The sequence below is a fragment of the Lemur catta genome, chromosome 7 (genome assembly GCF_020740605.2).
Source record: "Lemur catta isolate mLemCat1 chromosome 7, mLemCat1.pri, whole genome shotgun sequence".
In the NCBI taxonomy this organism is placed as follows: domain Eukaryota; kingdom Metazoa; phylum Chordata; class Mammalia; order Primates; family Lemuridae; genus Lemur; species Lemur catta.
Window position 1 is genome coordinate 74,006,335 of NC_059134.1, and position 16,419 is coordinate 74,022,753.

At 31.5% G+C, this 16,419-nt stretch overlaps 1 protein-coding gene across 4 annotated transcripts in view; it reads left to right on the forward strand.

The window, feature by feature from the left end:
- Nucleotides 1-16,419, forward strand: part of PRMT3 (protein arginine methyltransferase 3) — a 115,836-nt gene that overhangs the window by 12,288 nt on the left and 87,129 nt on the right. For all 4 annotated transcript variants that reach the window (XM_045557680.1, XM_045557681.1, XM_045557683.1 and 1 more), the window contains 4 exons: nt 447-606; nt 1,927-2,068; nt 6,516-6,581; nt 15,139-15,260. In XM_045557680.1, the coding sequence (XP_045413636.1) occupies nt 447-606; nt 1,927-2,068; nt 6,516-6,581; nt 15,139-15,260 (490 nt within the window). The remainder of the gene's footprint in view (nt 1-446; nt 607-1,926; nt 2,069-6,515; nt 6,582-15,138; nt 15,261-16,419) is intronic.

The window sequence follows — 16,419 nt, forward strand, 5'->3', positions numbered from 1 at the left end:
TTAGCTCCTCCATACATAGCTATATGATTTTAGGTTAGTCACTTAATTTCTCTGAAATTTATTTTTTCCATGCCTAAAATGGGGATAAATATTTATATATTAGGTTTGTTTTGAGGACGAAATGAGATATAATACATGTACTAGAAAGATACCTGGTGATTAATAAATATTAGGTTTTTCCTTCTATTGTGTTCTTCCTGCTTTTGATTCTGTATAATTAATATTTATATATGTGTTCAATTTAGCCAACTCCTGAAAAGCTTAGACTAAGCATGTTCTCCAAATCAAATTGAAACAGTTTGGATGATAAATATTTAATTAAAAGTACTTTCACTAATTTTTCTCAGTTGACTACGTAATGGGCACTTACGATATATTTAGTCCTAATATATTTATGCTTGCTTTATTGTTATAGCCTAATGATGATGTCCATTCTATTTCTTTAGATGTAGAAGATCTTTATGAACCGATGTCAGTACCATTCTCATACCCCAATGGACTCAGTGAAAATACATCTGTTGTTGAAAAATTGAAACATATGGAAGCCAGGGCATTGTCTGCTGAAGCTGCATTAGCTAGAGCACGTGAGGATCTGCAAAGAATGAGGTAATTTATCAATCTTATAGAAAATTAATTGTTTAGGTCCCCCAAATAATGTAGCAAATAGCAATGTAGAATATAATAGAATATTTCATATACTGGAAAGTACAACGTAGATGTTTTATTTTAGTAGTATTAATGACATGTAATATTTTTATATATTGTGGGTAGTTGATTAATATAAATTTTATGGGTTTACTTATTGTACTTCTTCATAATTACTTTTGTACTAATGGTAATTGTTGTGACAAATGTTCTTTTGAATGTTTTTGTTCTTTCATATTGCCTTCCTTTCAATTTTCCTATTTTCAGTTGATTTCTCCATTTTACTGTTCCTGTTCTAGGTTTTTAAAGCAGAGGGATTAGTATTTTTTAGATTTGGAGAAAATACAAGATTGAAATTTTTATTTTTAAAGAATTGAAATATAATTATAGTATTTAACCAGAGAACTAGATATATGGGGACATTTTTGTCCAGTGAGTAAATTAGCATTCTTACAGTACTTTTCAAAGTTTAATGTGTATACGAATCACCTGGGGATTTTGTTAAAATGTAGATTCTGGTTCAGGAGATCTGGAATAGGGCCTGAGGTTCTGCATTTCTAAGAAGTATACCTTGGAGCTGTACCTGTTCGATTTGTAAGCTCATTGCTATTGCCTGAGTACCCATTTGATGGTTTGCCAGCATGTCCAGGAGGAAAGATAGTAGAGCCAATGTTAGTTCATCTTCCTTGTTTCTGAATTTCTATGTCAGGTAACCTAGTAACCAATGCCAACTCTACTTTCTGTCCCTTTGCCCTTCTCCTGTTTGCATACCTTATGAATTCTTAACGTCTCATGATCAGAGAGGTAATTGAGTTTTAGAGCTGGAGTGGGTGGTGGTGGTGTATGTAAATAAACATCTATTTGGGTCTACTTTCTGCTTATTGAACCCTCCCAAAAGAGAGTATGGTTTTAAAGAATATTAATAGAATTTGAAATATACTGCATTGATTTAGCTCCCCAAAAAAGGATTTTAGAACAGTAGAAATAATAAAGTTTAATAAAGGTAATGAATGCGCTTATTTGGTTCAGTTGAAAGATATAAAGAACTATAATCTGCAGTTGTCACTGCTTTTGTGGTTTGCAGGAGTGCTTAAAAGTGAGTTTGAATATGCCATTGCTTACGATCCAGTAGGGGGAGCTTTCAGTTGTTCAAGATAGAATGTGATTTAAAAGGCTCATCACATTCTACTCCCTCTCTTTTCCTCTTTCTCAACCTCTAGCCTTCCCTTTTTTCATGGTTCAATAAACCTGTCTCAAGGGTGTATTTCAAATTGATTACAGACAATTTGCTCAAGATTTTGTGATGAACACAGATGTCAGAACCTACTCGTCATCTAGTGCCATTGCAGACCTCCAGGAGGATGAGGATGGTGTTTATTTCAGCTCCTACGGGCATTATGGGATACACGAAGAAATGCTAAAGGTTAGAAAAGAGCACAAATGTGCCAAATTCATATTAAAGGAAAAATAGAATAAAACAGGTTCTTTCTTAATATGTGTACTGTAGGAGAACTGCTTTTTTGGGGGAGTGGGGAGAACTGCTTTCTAAACATCTTTGGTGCTTGACAGCTCATCTTGGGTTGAAAAGATTATAGAGGCATCAAAGTCATTATAAATTCTATTTAAGATCATTATTAATATTTATTATGAAATCACTTTTTGCTGAGAATATTGGAAAAATCAACTGACAACAGTCTTCTCAAGAACAGCTATTATATTAAATAGGAAAGATTAAATAGATTAAATTGTACATTTTGCCTTTTAATGTACAAATGAAGTGATTAATTTCCATGTTTAAAATAGCAATATTGACTTTTGTTTGGGCAAATAATACTTCTTTGATATTAAGTTTAATTATAATTCTCACAATTGTTATGGCATAACTTTTTCACATTTGAAATCATTGCTATATAGTAGTATTTCCCAGATCGGTCAAATTAGGTATAGTTGTGCACTGCATAGTATTTTGGTCCACTATGGACCACATATACCATGGTGGTCCCATAAGTTTATAATACCATATTTTTACTTTTTCTATGTTTAGGTATGTTTAGATACCAAATATTTACTATTGTGTTACAATTGCCTACTGTATTCAGTACAGTAACATGCGGTATGGGTTTGTAGCCTAGGAGCAATAGGCTATACCATATTGTCTAGGTGTGTAGTAGGTTGTACTATCTAGGTTTGTGTGAGTACATTCTATAATGGTCACATAACAAAATCACCTGACATATTTCTTAGAAGTTGTCCCCCTCATTAAGTGACTTGTGACTATATTGAGATCTGGCTGGTTTTAATTTTTATAATGGTAACGTCCATCTATAAAATAGAAGTTGATTTGTAGGTGTACCTGGTACTTGTATATTTTATCAAGTATTATTGATCATAAAATGATGTAATTTTTAATTCAGTCAAACTGAAAATATTTGGAGTAAAGTAAATGTTGGAATGTAAAAATTGAGAATTTTAGATGCTTAGCTCTATGAATTTTAGATGCCACCATTAACTTTTATTTTCTTAAAACCAACAAGCAAAAAATTCATTCCTAAATCCTTCCTCCAAAGATTGATTTGTATTGTAGAAGTCCTAAGACTAGGTTTCCCTGAAACATACGTGTTTAAATTAACCAGGCATATTTAATAACATGTATATATTTTGTTGAGTCAGTTTTGCAGGATCACAGATTGGAAGTTTGCTGATTTGTAATAATTGTACTTATGTGGGGTCTTTTAAAGCAGTGTCTTATTACAATGACATGTCACAGTTGTGCTTTTTGTTGTCACTTGGGCAATGGCATAGCATTACAAATAACAGATATCTTCTTATAAGTAATAAATTACTGTTAAATCCAGAGTGAATTTATTTAAAAGAAATTGACTCATTCCATTTTCTTTGTTAAAACTAATTTTATTATGTCTAGAATATTTTCTTTAAATGAGTTAATATAAGTTCATGTTTGTCATTTTAAATCACCCCATCAATTTAGATACTATGAACCTTTAATATCCTTGGTATAGAAATTGTGTTGGACTTTTCAGGCAGATTAAAGGTTACTGAGACTTCCAATAAATATGAGGGTTGTCAGTACAATCATCAGAGAAATTCAGTTTGAATGCCTCACATTTACAAATCTCTGTCCTGGACACTTGTAGTTATTTGTCAGTTAGAGGATTTTGCACCTGGTCTTATAGCTTTAAGTGCTTTTGATATACATATAGATTTAGGAAGTTCCAGTTCAAAGTTCCAGTGCCATCTTTTCCCTTTCTAGAGAATCACTCAAGTATGCTTATTAATATCATTCTCTGTGCCTTAGTTTCCCTTAGTTGTACAATGTAATTCCTTCCTCTTGGAGACAACTTGATTAAGTATTTATAGGAAATACAGGTATATTTGATTCAAATAGAACTGTTTGTTTATTTTGTGTTTTGCTATGTACTGTGGATAAATGTGAAAGCATGCCTTGAGCTTTATTTCTTGTTTCTTATCAGAACAATTCTTAGCACACATAAACTGTTTAAGGTATGATACTACTGGAATCTTACCTAATTTTTATAAATAACTTAAAGTTGAGAAACCATATTTATAGACTTATTTTTATGTTTGGAATTGTCCTACATTTTATACAGTATGGTTTGGATTTTTTGTTGCTTAATTTCATATATTTTAGTGGCATTATTCTGGTATGCTTTGATTGTACTTTTAAATAAAAGTAGCTTGTGATTTTATTTCTGGAGTTAAGATGAAGATAACTTTTTTGAATTCCAGAGTTATAATTGATAGAGGAATAGATTACGTGCACTTTCAGAATTCCTTGCTACTTTATCTTCTTGAAGAAGAGTCAGTTTTTTGATTAATATTGTAAATGTGAAATGCATCACTCTATTTTCAAGAGAAACATTATTCACCCTGCTGTGCATATATTACAAATCATAGTATTTAACACATTGAAATTTTAGTAATTTTTCCTTACTGTATTGTCTTCATTATATCTGCGGCTGATTCATGCTCTCTGTCCACCTTCACAAGCCTATAGATAACAAACATTGTTATTTGTATAACTAAAATTTATAATATATAACTTTTCTCTTGTCTTTACCCTCATTCTTAAATATTTTTATGTATTTGTAGGAATAATTCCATGCCACTTTACTAGTGTTAAAATACTATCTTACTCCTGAGTATTAGAGCTGCAATTTTGTTCGTGTTTCTTAGTTTTAATAGGTTAGTACAAAAGATCATTTTTTAAATTTCTGTTTATTACCTTGTTATTTTGTATTGAAGTGTTAGCCTTTGTTAGATAAATAATTAGAAATGGTTACGAAGGCTAGTCTTCTGTTTGCTTGCGTTTTCATGCTCACTGGATTTTTCTTTCAAAAATTCAGTTACTAAATTGAAGCTCTGCTTAGATATAAGGCATTATGTTTGATATACTTTTGATTTCATTACATTGGGGTGAGCATATGAACAAAAACTAATGAATATGTAGAAAGATCCCAAATGAACGATTGTAGTTCACTCGAGCAGTAGTGCATGGAGTTAGGACAGCAGTTGGGATTCTACTTATTTAAGTTGAAGCTGTGGTGAGGCAGTATGATTGGTGAGAGCTTTCTAAATGACTGCATTCCTGACTGATGTTCACCCTTTGCAGGTTTGTTGTTTCAGCAAAAAATCTCTGGTTATAGTGTAAGAGGAGTATAAAAGGGAAAAATGTATGAAATGGTATGATTTTTTTAAAAGACAGTTTTAAAATTAGATAGGATATCAAAATTTACTTATCTATCTTAGTAATTCTTAAAATAATATTCAGGGGAAGATTTAATAAACCTGGTTTTTAAAATTTTTTGTAAAGCAATTAGAAGTAATAATCAGAAAACATGGTATTAATTAGGGCTATTTCCCTTTGTAGGTCTAGTAATTAAGTAAAATGACTTGCCTTTTAATATAAGATCTCCTTTGTAGGCTTTTTAGAAATATCCCAATATTGGTAAAAAATGTTTTGGGGAGTATGGTTTGTATAACATTTTGATATTGTAGTATTCGGTGTAACTGTTTTATTTTTATCTAGTGTGAAACCCAAAACAAGAATTCTCATTCTGTGATAATTTATTTTATCATAATCATATTTTACTTGGCAACAGAACCCTTAACTGCTTACTTTGTAGTCAGTATGTGTCTCAACTTAGGGAATCAGCTTTGTTCACCAACCAACATAAATGTTAGAGTTGAATGCCTGCCTTGGTCACAGGTCATGTGAGACTCCAGAGTGTAGGAGACTCATAATGTGGGCTGCAGGGCTCACATGATTTACTTTGAGGCTTGCAGGCTTTTAAGCATCATTTCCTACTATAGAAATTTCTAGAAACAAAGCAGAATTATAAATCAGATAGGTGCTGATTATTGACTTTCTTAGAAAACACTCAGTTTAGCTTCATTTTTCATATGTAACTGCAACTTTTACATTCATTTTTTTTTCTTTTATTTTAAGGTAGCTCTAATACAGGGAGGGAGTTAGGCTCTAGATTCCAGGCCCTATCTGAGGGAGAAAACATCATGTTCGTCTTCTGTTAGCTTTAATTATCACTTGAAGTCTTACTTGGTAATGCATATAAAAAGGAAAATGTATACATTTTAAGAACTTAGAGCTTATTTGACTTTCAGTGATGTTCTTAGACGTTTTCTTTGTGTGTTGTTGCTATTTCTATTCTTTATTGTTTTATTTTAGGAAAAAAAAATAAACTTGGTTTTCCAGGCAGAAAAGTAGCTGTGGAAACTAGCAATGTGTGATAAAATAGCAAATATCTCTCTAAAAAAAAATTTGTTTGTTCAGACTATCCTATAGAAACAATATTTTCCTCTCTCTACCCTAGGACAAAGTACGAACAGAAAGCTACCGAGATTTTATATACCAAAACCCGCATATCTTTAAAGATAAGGTGAGTAGCATAGGCTACAGAATTATACATTTCTTGTTGTATGGGGGCAGTAGAAAGCCTCTCTAGGGTCATCATTGTGATAGCAGTTGATTGAACGTATTCTGGCTTTATTTCATAGAAGACTTTTATGATGCTGTTCTGTGGTGCAGCATACTGATAACAGAAATGCTGATTGTTGCTGTCATTCAGTATACTCTTTTTTAAAATTAAAAGTCATTAATTACAGTGACATAGCTTAGTTAAACTTTGCTTATTCAGATAATTTTGCTTAAACCATATTTTTGATTTACAGTTATTCCTGTGAATTTCACATGTATCAGATAAGCCCTGTATCAAAGAATAGTTTTAACTATTACTCTAGTTCGTGTAGAGTAGTTAAAAATTAATAATTTTAAGGAGAATAATTTATTAATGAGTAGGGTTATATATTGTATGGTGGAATTTATCTTACATGCTTTTTTAAAATATTGTATTAATTTGCCATTTATGAGATATTTATATTTTAATATTTAATGTTTTATATTTAATATTGCCTCAGGTTATTTAAAAAATGATCATCTACCTTGTGCGTGTATATGCATAAGTGAATGTTTGAAATTTGTATGGATTGTTTTATCTACTTTTACTTAAGCAAATTTTTTTCATTTTTTTCTTCTTCACTCCCTCTTTTCCTCCCTCTGTACCTTGGCATGGTTACTTAAAAGTTCAGGTTTCTCTGTTTGTTCCTCCTTATTGAAAATTCATCCACTAATTTAGTAAAGAATATTATGACTTCTGCCATTTATATGCCTTTGCTTGGGACTTTTTTCACACTGTTTTTACTTTAAGAACATTTGTATGATAACATCAGATTTTAAAATTCCCTTTTTCCACCTCCATTTTAAAAGGTACTTCTCTGAGGTTATTTCATAGGCTTTACATGATATTGCAGTAGTAACAACCTTTATGTTTTGAAAATCCCTTTTCCTGATTTTGATATTGTTTGGAATATAATCTCGAATGGCTTTTAATTTTCTATACCTCTTTCCTGAGAGCAGTATTTCACTTGTGAGTCAGCTGAATTGGACAGAAATGTGCTGAAATTTATATGGTGCTCTGATATCTTTTGGCCAAAGCATTGCTTATCATGAAAGGTTTATAATGATGTGTATGTTTGTTTTTGCTGAATCCCACCATAGACAAATAAATTATTTCATTTTCAAAATCTTGGTTATTAGTGCTTTGTATTTAGCTTTTTTGTATGCTTTTTATATGTTATTGCAGTGGATACTGAAGAATTTTTTCATAGTTTTTATATTTGTACTCAAGTGCTAGAAATTATTTACTGTGTTTGTCTAAAAAACCAGTTTCCAGTGAAGCAAATTATGTTACTATTAATAATATTGCTTTATATTTCTAGTTAGATTATGCTGAGATTTTTGTTTTATTTTATCCTTCATATGCTGTATAGAAATTAAGCATGGGAATCACTAGTGAGGAACCAGCTATGTAATTTTGGGCAGGTAGTGAATCTCTTTGGGTTTCACCTGGAAAGTATTTTTTGTGAATACTTTCTACTTCTAAAATTCTGTGATTTTTGTTATAAAAACATCATCATTGTCTTTCTTTGAACCATCTTTTCTTAATACTTTATGGCATGAATATCATAGGAATTTGTTAAGAAAGTAAGTTAGAAGGTTCTCTTTCAGTATGTTTCTGAATAGACTTTTTTCTTATAATAGGTAAGAAAATACTGAAAAGGCTGAAATATTAGTAATCCTAAGATTAAGCATCAAGAAATTAAGTATTTGTGAATATTTTTGTATACATAGAAGAATTCTTATTGAGTACACAGACCTATATACAGCATCACTTTTTGCTTCTAGTTTTTTAATTGTACAGTATTATAGAAAATTTGTGTATTTTATACATTTTAATATATATAAAGTATGACCAGGGAAAATAATGTGTAATTATTTTGTTATGTTGAACTTTTTTTACTAAGAGATTGAATCTTCCAGAGTCAAAAAAGGGCTTATTAATGAATTGGGAGTATTTTTCCTTGGAATTTTGCCTTTAACTTTATCAATGTGTAATGAGTTTTACTTGGCATTTTTGGTTTCTCAAAAATATACCGTAATGTAAAATATTATATATGTTAATTTTTAACTTAATGCACATTCAGGGCATAACAGTATTAAATCTAGAACTTTAATATTTTCAAATAAATTTGGGATACTTTACACTATTGGAAAATATAGTACCATATATTTAGATAGCATTTGATAATTTATAGATTATTTTCAAACATGTCTCATTGTCACTATACAATACACCTATACCTAGGCAGAGCAAGTATTTATTTCCATATTACACATTAAGAAGCTTCAAATCAACAGGATAATTGACTTGCCCCAAAATGTTCAACTAAAAATAAAATTCTGAGGCTTTTTACTTCAAGTCTAGTGCCCTTAACTCTGTGCCACTGCACTTTGAACATTAATGTAGAATGAGTTAGTAATTAGGATGAGGCCCATTAATGACATGTTAATTCACACTATTTTTCATATATATCGCATATTCTTTGTGTCATGACAGGATATGATCATGAAATTATTTAAATATAATTCTTTTAAAACTGTGTGAAATAATATAATTTTTCCTAAAGTTTATTACTATTTTTTCTGTTTGCTTTTATTTCCATGAGATAAAGTTTATGTCACACACTAGCTTCTATATCATATTACGTAGTGCCTAATAGGAATTTACTTTTCAAAAGAGTAATTGTAATTAAAACTGTTTTCCTTCCTTCCTTCCTTCCCTTCTCCCTATGTCCCTTCTTCCCTGCCTCTTTTCCTTCTTTCCTTTCTTAATATTGTTTCAATTCACAGAGCTCCTGTGGAGACCATATGGTTTCTCAGATTAATTTAACTTTGGCTGGTATTTAATCGTGTTATCACCCACTCATAATTAATTTCTATTTGTAGTTCATTGAAGAAATTCCCAGTTAGGTGCCTTCTTTATGCTTCTGGTTATTATCTACAGTTACAATTAATTTATTTTTATTTATTTATTTATTTATTTTTGAAAAAAGGGAATCGGATTCCTTCATTACTTTGTAAAATGTTAGCTTATTTCATTTGTGAAATGTTAGCTATTTCTACCTCTTTTTTGGATTCTATCAAGTTTTGGTTTATCTGCCTGATCCAGCTAATTCTGAGCCAGATGTAATAAATGATCAATATACAATTAAAAATATAATTAAAATATAGGCTTTAGAAGCAGATCAACCTATGTTTGAATGCTGGCTGTAAAATTTACTATCTGTATGATCCTGGCTGGACCTGTTTCTTTCCCTCTCTGAAGTATGCTTTCCTTGTTTGCAAAATGAGGATTAAATATGGATTACATAAATATATGTATATACATATATATCCACCCCCATATATGCATAAGTATATACTTTGCATGTGTGTGTATATATGTATAGTCTTACCAAAAAAACACTCCAATTGGAGTATACTGTACATATCCTTCTGTACTTAACCTTCTTTACTCAGCAATTTTTCTTGGAGAACATTCCTTATTTTTTTTATTGTGGTAAAATACATATAACATAAAATTTGCCATCTAAACCATTTTTAAGTGTACAGATCAGTGGTTCATAATGTCTTGCAACCATCAGCACCTTCTGTCTCTAGAGCTCTTTTCATGTTATAAAACTGGAACTACATCCATTAAACCATAACTCCCCATCCCCCCCCCTTCCCATGGCAATCAATATTCTACTTTCTATCTCTGTGATTTTGACTACTCTAAGTACTTCATGTAAGTGAAATCATACAGTACAGTTGTCCCTCGGTGTCTTGGGGGGGAGGTTGGTTCCAGGACCCCCCTGCGGATACCAAAATCCATGGATGCTCAAGTCCCTTATATATAATGATGTAGTGTTTGCATATACCCTGTGCACATCTTCCCATATACTTTAAATCATCTCTAGATTGCTTATAATATCTAATACAATGTAAGTGCTATATAAATAGTTATTATACTATATTGTTTAAGGGATAATGACAGGAAGAAGAAGTCTGTACTTATTCTCTATAGATGCAATTTCTTTTTTCTGAATATTTAAAATCTGCAATTGGTTGAAAGCATAGATGTGGAACCCAGGGATATGGAGGGCTGATGGTATTTGTCTTTTTGTGACTGGCTTTTTGCACTTAGCATAATATCCTCAAGGTTCATCCATGTTGTACCAAATGTCAGAATTTCATTCATTTTTAAGGCTGGATAATATTTCATTGTATTTATGTACCACATTTTGCTTATCTATTCATCTGTCAGTAGGCACTTAGGTTACTTCCACATTTTTAGCGATTATGAATTTTGCGTCTGTTAACATAGAGGTACAAATGTCTCTTCGAGACCCTGCTTTTAATTCTTTTGAGTATATATCCAGAAACGGAATTGCTGGGTCATACAGTAATTCCATTTTTAATTCCTTGAAGAACTGCCATACTATTTTTCACAGTGCATGTACCTTTTTACATTCCCACCAGCATTACACAAGGGTTCCCGTTTCTCTACATCCTCGCCAACACTTGTTATTTTCGGTTTTTATGATAGTAGCCATCCTAATTGGTGTGAGGTGGTATTCCAGTATAGTTTTGATTTAAATTTCCCTAATGATTAGTGATGTTGAATATCTTTTCTTTAACATTTTTTCAATGGTTCATATATCCAATGTAAGAATGTTTATAAATTGTTTCAGTTTTTTATATTAGGAATAATACTGCATATAAAAATATAAAATATTAAAAAAATTTGTGTGAGTACAGTTATAAGATAAATTAGCAGTGAACTCCCTGGGTCAAAAAGGGTATACTCTGTATATTGTTACCAGTGGTGCTGCCAGCTTGTCTTTCCATGCACAGTGCTTGAGTTCTGATCTTTCCAAACACCATCACCAAAGTACTGTGTTATCAAACTTCTAGGTTGCACACTGACCATTTATTTTTAATTTTTTAATTTTGTAAATATTTTATTTCAAATAGAGTTTCTGGGGACTTACCACATATGGTTGTGTTGTATATATTTTTCTATTTTATTATCATTTTCTGCCTTACATTATTTCAAGCTGATGTACTCTATAAGCCAAACTATATACATGTATACTATATATTACACTGTTTTCTTTGCTGTTTTTGTTAGTATATTTGGAATTTAAAAAGTTTTGTTTTTGTTTGTAATGAGTAAATTACATCATAAAAGAAAAATTCTTAATGTTTGTAAAAGTAATTACGTTAAAATATACTGACTTCTCAGACAGGCTACATGTGCAAGAACAGTCAGATTCCCACTATGAACCCATCTGGGGGAAGGATAGGCAGCACAGAGTAGTAGCCTTTCGACAGCTGTTTCTTCAGTGGAAATCAGGCTGTTTAGATTTTCTCTCTTGAGTCAATTCTATTTTCAAGATAGAATGGAAGGAAAAACTGTGCACTTATAATAGTAAATAATACAGAAGATAAAATACACAGGAACAAACAACTGGTATTGTGCAGGACTTACATGTAAAACGATTTAAACAACTAAAGGACATGAAAAATAATTTAAACAAATTGAAAGTCGTATCATATTCTTAAGTGGGAAAACTCGAAATTGTCCATTTTCCTTAAATTAATTTTAGCTCAGTTCCCATAAAAGTGCTAAGACTTTTTTTTTTAACCTAGACAAGCTGATTCTCTTTTTCATGTGGAAAAATAAACATAGAAAATTATCTAGAAACACTGTGGAAAAATACAGGGTGTCCCAAAAGTCTCCATACAAAGGAAAAATTTTGTAATGAATATTTTGCAAATAAAGGTACATTTAGCTACCATTTCTCATTTTCCCTATGTATGGTGACTTTAGGGACACCCTGTATTTGTAGTGAGGGTAGACCAGCCTGACTAGATATTAAAACATTCTGTGAAGCTTCTATAACCAAAATAATTCCTGGCACATGAATGTATAGATTAACAAAACAGAATTAAAATCCATAAATAGACCCAAATATGCACAGAAATTGCAGTGAATGCTAAAGTTCACATACCTGATCAGTGGAGGAAACAAACTATTTAATAACTGATGTTGGGATGGTTAGTTAGTAATCTGAAAAAAAGCAAGTCAGAACCATGCCTTGGAGTGTATACCATGATTAAAAAGCAAACTGTATTAATGAAACCATAAGTGTCCTAGAAGGAAATGTATTAGGATGAAATGGGATAGACTCTGGGGAAGGCCTATCCAATTATGATAAAAATCCAGAAGCCATTAAAGATTAATAAATTTAACTGTAGGTGAAGAATTTCTACATAGCAAAAATCACTGTAAACAGAATCAAAAGACAAAAATACATGTGAGAAAACATTGCAAGTCATATTATGGAGGGCTAATCTCCTTAAAAAATAACCTAACACTTGATTAAATTGATAAGAAAAGGACTAGCATTTTCCATAAGAATGGAAAAATGAAAGAGGATATAAGTATATAGTTTACATAAAATTACAGATAGCTCTATAATATATGGAATGATGCTAAATCTCATGTAAGAGAAATGCATATTTGACCAGTGTGTCATTATTTTGTGATTGCCAGATGGGCAGACATCCAAAAGTTTAATTATATGTTCCATACCCTAGTCTCACTTGTGAAGAAATTGGCACTTACATGTTGCTTCTTGGAGTCTCATGAGCAGCATTGCCTTATGGAGATCAATTTGGTTATGTCCAGCAGTATAAATACGTATGTCATCTTTGACCCAATATTTCCACTTCTAGGAATATATTCTATAGATTTACTCATGTGTGAATGGGGTTAGATATGAGGTGATTTATTGTCCTAGTAAAATTTCAGAAACTACCTAAATGTTCATCAGTAGAGAACTGGAGTGCTAACTTGTGGTACAGCCGTAATATGGAATCTTATACAACTACATAAAAGAAAGGAGCTGTATAAATCTATATGGAAAGATCTCTAAGTTACGTTTAGTAAAAAAAGAAAATGTGTAGCACAATGGTTATAATATGCTACCATTTGTATAAAATGGGGAAAGAATGCATGAATTGTAATATACATAAAGATTTTCTTGAAGGATAAATAAGAAATGTACCTTTTGATGTTTAAACTATGTGAACATATTGCCTAGCAAAAAAATAAAATAATTGGCAAACAGTATAATAGATTCTTAATTCTAGTTTTATTTTTCTTACAGTAGTTTTCAGTTACTCAGAATAAAATCCAAGCCTCTGTGTAATATAGCTCCCGCCTAACCCTCACCTCGCCTCTACATGACCTCTTTCTCACCTAGCTCAGCCACACTGGCCATCTTGCTTTGCTAGGAATCTTATGCCTTGGATTTAATATCCTCCATGACTAAAATGTACTTCCCCCACATCTTTGCAAGATACATTTCTTCATTTTCTGCTCACATGTATCAGAAGTATTCTCAGATTTATCTGAAATTCTAAATGGCATATCCCCTCTGCCCTACTCTCACCTCTACACTGCTTCATTTTTCTTTATAACACCACTGCCTGACATTATTTTATATTCTGTTTATTCATTGTCTCCCCTACAAGAATTGTATGCACCCCTAGGACAGGGACTTGGTCTTGTTTCTTGCTGTACCCCATCACTGAGATCAATGCCTGGCACTTAGTAATGCTCAGTAAGTACTTATGGTATGAGGGCATTGAAATAATTTCATATTTTGGAACAAGCATGTAGGATTTTAGGCCATTGATGATGAAAGATTTAAAGCAATTTCACAGGGTAGTATACCTACAAGTATTTTGCTTATGGAGTTTCCTTGGGAACTTGTTTTTGTTTTATTATGAATAGAGCACATTTCACTATACCATTCCAAGGAAAAACATATGAAATTCTTGATTTAGAAAATTGTTGTTCCCTGCCCACTTCCGATATCGTCTTAAACTTTGGTTCTTCTGAATACTTTCTTTCACCAATTATTATCATTTTTTTCAATTTAAATTCTCAAATTACTGAATTTTGGGGAGCTAACTAGTTTTTGTTGTAGTTGTTAAAATGAATCAGATATTTAATATTTGGGATGGAGGGGGTATGGTGATATTCTACACTCTTGATTCTTTTATAATCATTCATTCTTCAGTTGTACTGGATCATGCTATCCTGTGAAAGTTAATTCCTGCCACTCTAACTTGAAGAAGTTATTTCTGTTGAAATTTAGAATTACTGAGCCTAAATCAGACCGTATGTATAATAAGGAAGTTAAAAACATTAATTCTCTATGTCTGTAGAAATAGCTTATTTTATATAAATCTCCTAAATTTAGCGTTCTTGGACCTAGCTGCAACAGACTGTGGCCAACTATACTATTATCAATCTAAAACAACCCATAGTAATAATACCTTCAGTTTCTTCAAATAGAAATTATCATGTTTGATCAATAAAGTTTAAAATTTTTATTGTGATCTTTTAATACAGAAACAGAATTTAAATAAGACTTTTTTTGATAACATCTGTTTTTTTTTTTTTTTTTTAATTATGCCAGGTAGTTTTGGATGTTGGATGTGGAACTGGAATTCTCTCTATGTTTGCTGCTAAAGCTGGAGCAAAGAAGGTTCTTGGAGTTGATCAATCCGAAATACTTTACCAGGCAATGGATATCATAAGGTAGATACATCTTAAGTCTTCATTTAAGAATATTTGAAAGTTTGATGATTAACAGGTTTTCTTGTCTTTAGTAACTATCTAATGCAGACCAAAGACATTTGTCTTTTAGTAAAAATTCTTTCCAGAATAATAAGATTTTAAGATGAATTGAGCTAGACATGATTGAGTTGTGGTGTTGAATAATCTTTTCACAGTTCTCACTTAGGAGAATTATTTTTATATAGCTTTCCAACTATGGATGTAATTATGCTAATTCTAATAATATAAAATTAAAAGTCATTGATATAAAAGGTAATATTGACAGGACTCTCTACAGAACTAAATATTTATATCAGTAATATTTTCTTTGGCAAATAGCAATTATACTAAAGACTAAGGGTTATATGTCTTTTTCTTTTGTGACAATTTAATACCTGTACTAAAAGCCTTGAAAATATTTTAAGATATTATTTAAAGATATTCACAGTAGTTCTGTCCAGATTTAAAAATATTTTTTTCTTACATAACCCTAAATATTCTTATTTCCACATAATCCTAAATATTCTTATTAAAGTCAAAAGACTTTATGACTGGAGGAGAGTTCAGAATAGTTAGGGATTTAATTATTTCTTGTGTTTTTCAACTCTCCAGGAAAGCCACCTATATATGTTTAATGAAAAAATGGATGTCAGTTTGTGTTTATTAGTGTTATTTCCATTAAAATAGCATTTTGCTTCTGCACCAGTGGGCAGAAGCAAAAATGTGAGAAAAATGTATGTCCTTGATTCAGCAAATAGCGACTACAGTCATAAGTGAATGCTTTTCCGTGTACTCAAAGGCAATAAATTGCTTCTCCCATCTCATCTTTAGCTCTTTCACTTAGAAATCCAGAGCTACAGAGAATGATGCTTTAGCAGTATTTACAGGATTCTACACCACCATGTTTCTGATAGAACTTCAAGTTATTTTACCTAAGTGAATACATAACTGAAAGTCTTTCCACAGTGATGATGAGGTTTAAAACCCAGCAATCTAGCGTAATAGCATTTCATTAAAATTATTAGGGTACGAGATACCTGGGACCTAAAACTTGAGTGCTGACAAACTTTTAGGGTAGAAGAGAGACATGTGACTTATTTGGACAGGGATCCTCTGCCTCAAGTCACTATTGAGCCAAAGC